At 26.6% G+C, this 10,808-nt stretch overlaps 1 protein-coding gene across 1 annotated transcript; it reads left to right on the top strand.

The window, feature by feature from the left end:
• The first annotated feature begins 1,238 nt into the window (after nt 1–1,238).
• Nucleotides 1,239–3,722, top strand: LOC100793632 (uncharacterized). Its single transcript, XM_003546757.3, has 2 exons — nt 1,239–1,857; nt 2,957–3,722. Exons 1-2 carry the CDS (start codon nt 1,648–1,650, stop codon nt 3,500–3,502), a joined length of 756 nt encoding a protein of 251 aa, XP_003546805.1. The 5' UTR covers nt 1,239–1,647; the 3' UTR covers nt 3,503–3,722.
• The last annotated feature ends 7,086 nt before the right edge of the window (nt 3,723–10,808 follow it).

Here is a 10,808-nt window from a genome sequence, read left to right as displayed (position 1 = left end):
TGTTTAAATATTAAAGGTATACATCTTAACTCTTTAATCTCATCTTTAATATTATCTTATTAATTTAGTTCAGTTGATTAAATATGATAAATTAATAGGTGAGTTATTGTAAATTTTAAATAGTATTTTTTAATTCTTACAAATATAAAAATAGCTTATTAATTTAATGTATATTCTTATTTTAAATAAGGAATTATCTTAAAAAAATAAATAGAATAAAGTAAATTACATATATGTTCATCAAGTTATGTTAATTATTTTTTTTAATTTTTTAACAAGTTTACAAATATTTGATCAAATAAAAGTGTTTGAGAAATCATTTTTTTATTGACTTATAAGATTTGCTTTTAAATATAACTTAAATTTATGATTATCATTTTTCTATTTTCAATAAAATAATAAAATTTTTCATTTTTCATTTTATCTTAAATTAAATTATTTATTATGATAAAATTCCCCTTTATCATTTATTAACTAAAAATTTATTTTTTAGATTGATTTAATTAAATTTTTCATATATGAAGAATATACTATTTTCTAATTACTATCTAAAAATTCATTTTTTTAAACAAATAATTGCCTAAAATATTTTCGATTTCATCGTAAAATATGTTGTTAATTGTCTCGTTTGTTAAGCGATAACAATATCAAGTCATCACGTCTTGTTTTTCTGACATGTTATTATAACGTTATATAAAAACATACTAATTTGAATGAAAAATTTAATTTAGCCAAAAAAATATCAAAATTCAAATTAAACATATGAATGAATATGAAGATAAGATCATTCATTATATATATTTTATTCTATAATTAGTCTAAAATAGAGTGAGAATTAACAAGAAGCAAGAAAAAAAAAAATACGGATGGACTAAAGAAATGGTGAACCTGGTGCCAAGTTCAGTTTCTATGATATGGTACGTGTTGTATTCCACCAAAAATTTATTGAGGGTTTGATAATACAAATCTAACGTCATGCATCCACAGGGTCCAAAGTTCATTTATGAGCTATAAAGTTGAAATCATTAAAAGTTAGATAAAAAAAATAAAAAAGAAATCAGAGAATAAATACAAAAAAAATTATGGCCATTCTTTAATTCCCGTGATAATTATATTACCCGAAAATTAAAAGAGGATGAATAAATTAAAATTAAATGAGTTTAAATTAAGAAATTACCGGATTAAGGCACCAGAATTTGTCTACTACTATTCCCAGCATTAAATGCTCCCATTAACTTACATGCCACCCTTTTCTTGAATTCTCTTCCCACTCCTCTCCACTACCCCCATTAATTAAAACCCCTCCTCCACATTAAATGAAATAATTAATAAAAAATTTAATCAAATTCATTTTTCGAAATTCAAAACCACGATACTAGTAGTAACAAAATCAGAAAACTGAATTTAATGGAATTTAATTATAAATTCAATGTCATATCTTTCTTTTTTATTTTTATTTTAATTTAATTTAATTTTACCGTAACGTACCATCATATCTATCTTTATTGGCATATATAAATCTCTCACAGTCACACACATGAACAAACACACCCATTTGGTTTCATCTCTTTCTCTCTCTCTCTCCATATTTTTTCTATCTTCTTTCTCTCTCTCTCTCTAGAATCCTCTGTGAGAACGCGCACAGCAATGGCTGCTGAGGTTAGCTCTCTGATTCGGGTGATGGGTGGTGGCTACAAGGAGGAGCAGCATCGGACGGTGGGGAATGAATCACACGGTGAGAAATCAACGGCTCTGATTACTCGGGACTTGCTTGGTGGGTCCTCCTCAATTGAATCCCAGGAATTGGACCTCGATTTGCAGGTTCCTAGTGGCTGGGAGAAGAGACTCGACCTTCAGGTTCGTTCAATTTTCTTTTCTTTTTTCTGGGTATTTTCTGTTCTGTTTTGTTTCCCGGGAATAAAAATAAAAAAATAGTTTATTTTTGTCCCACAACGAAAACTCGCGAATCCTGGGAATCGGAAATCGGAAATCCTAATGTTTTTTTTAATGAAAAACTAACGATTGAATCGAATCATTGAATTTTGTAGTGTTTCTTTTGTTTTTCCTTTTTTCATATTTTTGTTTTGTTTGTTGTCGAGGTTTGTGTGTTATGATTTTTTTTTCTTTTTACCCCAGTGGGGTGTTCTGTTTTTAATTTTTTTATTTTGATTATTTATAAATGAAATAGATTTATGGGTTCATTGGGGTACCCTATTTGGGACTTTTGCGATTTGCTTTCATGGTTTGCCATTGTATGTTGCGAAAGTGTAGAATAAAGAGAATTGTTTTTTTTTTTTAAATAAAGTGTTAACATTCAAAGTTTTTTGATCGGTGATTGTTAAACTTTTGCCTTTTAATGTAACAGCGGGCCTGCAATTACTCAATTTTCGTTCCTTTGTACCTTTGTATTTATTTCTCATAATGAAGAGTTTATAGGATTCCGGTTTCTGGTATCCAAGCTTTATCAGATATGGATGCTATGATCTCATTTCTGAGTTTCTCTCAATGGATTGATGTCCTTCATAACCAATTTTATTCTTTTGTATCACTCCCAATGAACTTGTTTTGTTTTTTGTATCTTGTATCAATTCATTCACCTGAGTTAATTTTGTTAGTTATTGATCTCATAATTGGTTTTACAAATCCCCATGTTTAATAATGATTCTGATCATAACAAGAATAATTTTCTCATGGTAAAATGTGTCTTGCTTTCCTTGGTTTTCATTAAATTTGGTTTTAGTATAATTGGTAGTTTTATACTATCACTAATATTTACCGGAGACAATCTTAATCATATTCGAGCGTGATGTTCTAAATTTTATAAAAGGGAGACCGTATTTACCAATTATAAATAAAACAGGACTATCAAAACATTATACCAATTTTTTTTCATTAAATTATGATGGATGTGTTGTGATGGTTTTGTGGTTGGTGAACTTTGTTTATTGTTTTTCAGTCAGGAAAAGTCTATCTCCAAAAGTGCAACACCACAATAGGCTCTCCACCAATCTATGACCACAACAAGCTCAATGCAAAGCCAGCAGGGCCAAAACTCCAAGACTTAAACTTCCCATCATCATCTACCTCCAATGTGCTATTGAACCTCTTTGATGAAACAAGCTTGGACCTCAAATTGGTCTCATCCACACTCCCTTCAAGCAACAACTACCAAAGTGTGTGCACCCTTGACAAGGTCAAGTCAGCACTTGAGAGGGCAGAGAAAGAGCCTATTGTTAGGAAAAGAACCTCATTCTTGAAGTCACCTCTCTCGGCTTCATCGCCGTCGTATTCCTCCTCGTCGTCATCGATTAGGGAAACAATTCAAGAAGAAGAATGTGAAGAGAGACTTAATGTTTCATCATCCCCTTTGGCTGCAGGGTGCCCTGGTTGCTTATCATATGTAATGATCATGAAGAACAACCCCAAGTGTCCTAGGTGTAACTCTCTTGTTCCTATTCCTTCCATGAAGAAACCTAGAATTGACCTCAATATATCAATTTAAGTGAGGTAATTGATGAAAATTGTCTCCATTTTCAATATAATTTGTTATTTCTTTATATCAACGTATTTGTAAATGGAATATGATAGATGATGATAAATTTAGGTCGTTTAAGGATAGGATCATTTGTTTAGCGATATTGGGGCCAGGGTTTATGAATGTATATTGAAAAGTCACTGCCGTTTTACTAGGAAAGTTAATAGAAAATTCTCCAATTTCTGCATTTGTTACTTGCCTCTAGTTTTTCTTTTCTTCAATGGGTGCTACTACTGAATACTGATCACAACTTCATTTGCAAATTTCCTTTCAATTTTTTTTAAATAATGATTTTGCTAATTAATTAAATTTGCATCAATTGAATGAATGTATTTAAATTTTACTAAATTAGTTGGTTTCAAAGGGACTATTATTATCATTTATATGCATCTCATCAATGTATACCTTAATTATTTCTTAATGCCTATTCAAATAAAAATTTATGGTAGTACTTTATGAATGGTAGGAGCTTTTTTTTATTGTATTGGGCCATTTTTCTGGCTGCATATATCAAGTTGCTTTGCCTGCACACTACACAGAGACAAAATGCTATGAGTATTTAATTGAATACTAAAACTTTTCCTCCTTTGATAGCAGTAATGAATAAACGTTATGGGTCTCGGTATCGTTCTAGGCATCCGTTAAATAACCTTTAAATTTAATATCTTAGTATTAAATATATGCATTCATTGAAGCGTGATTTTTTTGGGTATATTAAACGTGAAAGATTTGAATGTTATTTAAATTATTTATTTTACGAATAAATATTTTAATAACATTAAGGAGTATTTATTTATTTTAAGCATTTACTAACTTCCTAAAAAAGAAGATACTAAATGTTTTAAAATTTTAATTAATAATTTATAAATACATTGCTTTTATAGTTTGGTATTATTTTTGCTTTCATAACAGTACTCTGAAGATATTTCTTATCATTATTTGATAATTTTTCAAAATTTACTTTGAATTTACTAAATTAAAAATATCAATCTTATGTAATTTAAAAAATAAAATAAAAAATGACAACTTCGTAATTTAGTGCTGGACCCAAATCATTAATAAAGATGAAATGTCAGAATGTGAATGGTGAGTATAATTTTGTGTGATACACTCAGTGGGTACAATTTCTCTTCATTGACAAATGTCAAGAGCTGATTGGACTAAACTTTCAAAGAATTTGTGAGGTACGTATCTAGAAATTAAAAAAGAAAATACTACGGTACTGTCTCTCTTCTTTTAAGCTATAATAATATATGAATTACGAAATATAATTAGCATTTTTATTTTATTTACAGTATTTAATAAAATAAATATATTAACGATTGGCTTACAATAATGTTCATATTTATTTGTTTCTACACTACAATATTTAAATAAATTCATAAATGCATACTAATAATTTTAATAATTACTTTATAAAAATTCGTTTATTATAGTAATTTGTGTAATTAATATTTTTCTTATAAATATGCCTTACCTTAAAAGATAAATAATGATATGGAAAGAATATTATTAATTTATTTATATATTATTAATAAAATTTTTTTTTATAAAATTCCACACTAAGAAAATAAAGTAATACATATTATTTATTTATTTAGTAATTCAAAAAAAGATTTGAATCATCTCAGATTATTAAATATTATGATTTATATATTTTTATTAAATAAAACTTACCATAATTAATTATAGAGCTTAGTATTAATTATATTATATACTATATAATATATTTTTATATTTAACATCACTATGTCATTATTCAGGTTCAACACACATGGATTAAGAAATCCAATTAATAACATCTAATTCAATTTTTTTCCCTAAGATATCTTTTATAGTAATACTTGTAGAATAAAAATAAATGATCATAAGAAATAAAATTTTATTAAATAAATGACATAAGAAAAATACTATCGAGATAAAAATTAATTAATATTTATTTATATTTAGGTCCAAAATTATTTTTTTTCTTATATTTACATCCGGATGGAGTAAACCTTTGGGGGCTTTGCTCTCCCTTAGAAAATAATACTCATTCCCTTCCATAATAATTGCAATGTAAGAAAAAAATAAGTTTTAAAATTTTTATTATTATTACTTTTTAATATAATATTAATTATTTTTTTAATTTATATCTCTTATAATATTAATGTTAGACAATAAATTTTTTTTATTCACCTATATAAAATAACATAGGATGTAAATTATAATGGGAGGGAGTATAAAAATACTCAACAGATCCGTATTTGTAAATATATCCGTATAGTATTTTTTTTGTTCTGTTAAATAATGACAATAATGGAGTTTAAATTTAATATTTTATTAAAATTATTCAAACTTTTCATTAATTCCTCCCTAGTAGTAGATTAGTTACTAGGTAGTATAAATTAGTTATATAACATAAGACCAATTAAGTCTGTAGAGAAGTGTTAATGATCTTTGTTCTATTTGGACAGTCTTGATAATATCGTTATCCTTGATCTTTCGGCATCAGAGATTAGTTATGAAACCTACTGTTAATTGAGAAAATTTCCTTCAAGCTTTAGGTGAGTCTGTTTACACACTTGAAATGCCAAACACATAAAATTAATATGTAGTTCAATCCAAAATAAGTGTAAAGGATTTCATTGAATAACTCATACAATAGAAAGAAAAGACCAATTTTACAAAAGAATAATATACTCCTTTCTGGTCTTTAATATAAGCAATAAAAAAAATTATTTATTTATTCTCTCAAATATAAACAAATATCAACTAACAAAATTTTATTTAATAAAATTGTCTTTTATTTAATAAGATTAAAGACTTTTTTATATTTGATATCAACTTTCAGTGGAAAATAATTTTAAAAAAATGTATTATTTTTAGTTAAAAATAATATAATTTAATGAAATTAATTAATTTTCTTAATAAATATAAAACATATATTTTCTTCTTATAATTAGACCAAATGGAGTATAAAAGACTCATTTATCTAGATATTATACCATATCATTGTTTTGGTCCTTTTGTGAATACTAATTTGCATGCCCATGTTTAAATCCCATTGTGCCAGATATGCTTGTGGCTTATAATAAATGAAAGAAAAGAGAGGGAATAACACATGACAAGAGTAGTAGTACATTTCATTGACTTGCAGCATTAGCATAGTTCACTGTCCAATCCAAGAGCCTTAATTTTTCTTGTTGTCAATTTGTCAATTGTACCTTAGTTCTGCCCTTTTTTTCTTGCCTATTATTTGTTTCCTCTCTTTAGGTGCATAGAAGGCAGCACAATTATTTACAGACAGGATCGAGCAGTTTTGTTTTTGAGTTTGATAACATTAATTTTGATATTTTTTTTTTATAAAGCTCACAAGTTATTTTTGATGAGAGACAATTCTATTTGAACACAATAGTAACATGCTTTGGCCGATAAAATCTCCTCTCTTTATATATTTATTTTTTAATGCAGTTACATACTTAAAGTCAAATTTAAAATCACTAGTTAATTGATATAATCTCACATTAATGTTTAGACCTAATTGAAACATATATGTAAATTAATTTCAGAATTCATAATTGAAGTTTTTTTTAAAAAAAAATTGGTATTGTTTTATTAATTCTTTTTGTATCGTACATTTATTTTTTCATTTGAAAGTGTGAAAAAAAAATTCAACAGCGAAACACCCTGTTGTAACTGGGTAATATCGCAATAAATTGGCCTTAGCACAACTATTAGAACATGTGTCTTCAATGTTCTTACTTTTTATTTAAGAGGACTCGTATTTGGACATTACATTGAATATATAACTAATGTGTGAAGTCAGATATTATGAATAATAAAACCTTTCCTTTTATAAAATTTAATGTTGCCACATATTTATAACTTTGAACTCAAAATCTAGTAAGTTGGAATATATAGTTTCTTATTAACTAGTCCTTTTTCTGGTCTTTATTATAAAATTCAAATTAAAAATATAATTTGATTTCTTTTTAAGGTTTAATCTATAATTTTTCATGTATTAGTTAATTTCTTTACAAAAATATCAAAAATACCATTCATTAACATCAGTTTTAGAATGTAGTAGAGCAATATAACCCATTAATGTTAGTTTTGATTATAGGAATAATTTTTTTAAGAAAATTACCAATATAAAACAAATATAATACTCTAAATTAAATTAATCAAATTTCTTAACCTTTGTGAATTAATTATTTATACCTTATAATTAGGACCGAAGAGAAAAGAGAGTACTCTTTATCTTATTATTTGTCTTTTAAGATAATCACACTCTAGAATATTATTAGTTATGCAAATTATTATGATAAAATGAATTTCTAATTTGATGGAATTAAATATTTTCATAAAACATCATTAACTAAATACGACAATTAAATTTGAATTTACATATATCAATCTTGGCATGACCGAATTTTAATGGAGAAAATCCATTTTAACTATGGTTAAGTTCAAGTTTTTCCCAGCTGGTAAAAACGTTTTTTGGTTTTGAGTTGGGATGTAAATCCTTGCCTCGAAGAACTTGCCTTGTTATAAATTATATAAATATATTAAAATTTTATTTTGCATATTTTTATTTTGATATTGAGAGAAAATATAAAATTTATTTTAATAGTTAAATTATTTAAAATATAAAAAATAAAAAATAAATTTTAAATCATATATTTAATTAAAAATTTAGCATGACTCTTACATACAATATTATATAAAAAATAATATTTTTCACATATCACGCGACATCACCATACTTATTTTTCACCAAATTTGAATTATATAAACATTAATTATTGGAATATTTTAATTAATAATTATATATTCTTATCTAATTATTTTATTTTTAAGATCTTTGTCATTTATTGAATTTTATATATTATTTGTATTAAAATATAATTAATAACTTAATGTATGATTTATTTAAAATTATATAAGTACATTCTATTAAAAAAAAAGTGGAGTGGATTTGTCGCAGATTTCCCTAAACTCGACCAAACTTGACATAAATGTGATTAGGTTATTTTTTAAACTCATCTTTCCTAAACTTTCCTCATTATCTATCCTTCCTTTAATGAAATTAGAGAGACGAAGAAAGTCAAATATATCACTCATATTGTTGCCTTGCCTTAACTATTTTAAATTTGAATCAAAGTCTCTGATTAAGTTGAAATATATATAGGTCCTTATATATTAACTACATATTCTATATCTTATTATTAGTAATTTACTATGATACACTGACTTTCTTTTTTTGACGATCCGATACAATGACTTTTTTAATAATATAGAATAAAGTATTTTTTTTATATATAAAATACCAATAAATGAAAATATTACTAAAAAGTATTCACGTAAAATAATATTATATATATTTATTATGAAATCCACAGATTTAATGTATACTAATTTATGTCTGTACCAAGAAAAACTAATTTATGTGGTTTAACAAGGGACTCATTTGTTCAACTAACCATTCATTAATTTAATGTCCTACCCAAATCGATCAATGATCAGAATTTGGTAACATACATTATTTTTAAAATAATAAATATTTTGAGAAAATTAGGCTAACATGTTGAAAGAGAAGATAGAGGAAGTACTATAATTTATACGCTGGGTCTCCAGTATCCTTATTAAGTTTTCGATAAGCACTTGAAGCCAAGTCGTTTTCATTTGTCCACCAATAATTGCGGGGACAATGAAATTATATTATTAACATGGAGCATAAATCAACTCTTTAGCTAGCCTTTTCAAAGTCAAATTGGTTAGTTTTAACACATCCCTTCCCATTTTCTAAGTTAACACGTTCAACGTTTTAGTTGGAATTGTAATTACTATAGTATAGTAGAAATCACTTTTATAGTTCCAAATCATTCACACTCACCCATCCACCTTTTTAATTTATTCGTTAATGTTGTAATACTCCGCACTACCATTTTTCTATAATTTCTCTTTTTCTTGTAAAATTTCTCCACCCCTTTTTTAAGCATGAACTTACATTGATGGTTCAACTACTATTCTGTCGAATAATAATTTGTTGTCCATCATCATGGCCTGATGGCCATGAGTAACAAACACTTGATAGAAATCTTAAACAAATTCAGGTTAGCAAAAATAAATGCTCTATGGTTGCCCCTCTCACTCCCTCCCTCTTACAATAAATAGGTCTTCCCAATTTGTTATAGAACCAACAAGTTGTGCTGCCGGTGGTAACCATTTACAAGCACCAAACTTTTAAAAAAAGAAGAAGAAGAAGAGAGAGAGAGAGAGAGAGATTATAGATATAGATATTGTTAAAATTTAAAAACCACTAATCTTAATTAATTAGATTGTGACTTGCACCCCCATAAAAATTTGATTTCATCTGCGTTAATTTATAGTACGTGTTTTAAAATTTGAGCCATTTTTGTTGCTCTAACATAAGGGGCTGTGGTGTGGTGCTGATCACATGGCAGATTATTTAAAGGGAAAGTGATGTACAAAATGTTGTTGTGTCCTTTAAATGTTTGAAAAGAGCATTCACCTACACTTTGTCAAAATGATGTGTTTAATAGATGCTACTGCTGCATGAATCTAATTAAGACCAGTTACTAGACCAAGTCATTTACAGACCTAACAAACATTAAATAGCCAATTTAATTTTTATCATAGTCTTTAAAGTTGCTCACCTTACTTCTCGTATGACTTTGATGTTTATTCTCTGAAATCAGTGGAGCCGCAGATGTAGCACACTCCTTTATTTGCACCATTAATTAATCAACTAAAACGTAGTACCACTATTTTTCAATGTAAATATACTTGATTTTCCATTGTCTTGCATGGGTAGGGCACTGCTAGTCCTTTTTTTCTTCTTTGCCAAAAAAAGAAAGGAAAATATATCTATCTATATTTCTCCAAAGTCTATAGTTAAGGTTAGGAATATGACCGCAATATCAAAGTTCTACGGTGAAATTTTGATTCAAATTAATGTGGTATATAACGTCTACATCATTTGTAGATTCTTCCTGTTCATAACAAGGGACCCAAATACATGTCGATATCTCATCCATTAATAACACCAACATTTTAAGGGATTTATGGGTGCTAAAAAAACTATCCCAAAAATATTTTACTCTTTAGTATGTTATATATCTGAGATAGGTGCATGCTTCTGCCTTCCTTATATGGATATATACAAGATAATAACCTTATAATAAACTTTAAATAATGTTAGATTTATGAATTTCATAATTTTTTATTGGGTTAAATATGATTTTGTTCCTTCAAATATTGACCCATA

Source organism: Glycine max, chromosome 15 (genome assembly GCF_000004515.6).
Source record: "Glycine max cultivar Williams 82 chromosome 15, Glycine_max_v4.0, whole genome shotgun sequence".
Lineage (NCBI taxonomy): Eukaryota > Viridiplantae > Streptophyta > Magnoliopsida > Fabales > Fabaceae > Glycine > Glycine max.
The sequence above is the reverse complement of the archived record's forward strand: the minus strand, read 5'-3'. Positions and strand labels throughout refer to the sequence as shown.

Bases quoted from the DNA above. Each gene is read 5' to 3' on its own strand.
- LOC100793632 (XM_003546757.3), top strand. From the start codon at position 1,648: ATGGCTGCTGAGGTTAGCTCTCTGATTCGGGTGATGGGTGGTGGCTAC. The intron at 1,858-2,956 runs GTTCGTTCAATT...ATTGTTTTTCAG, and splicing joins AGAAGAGACTCGACCTTCAG to TCAGGAAAAGTCTATCTCCA.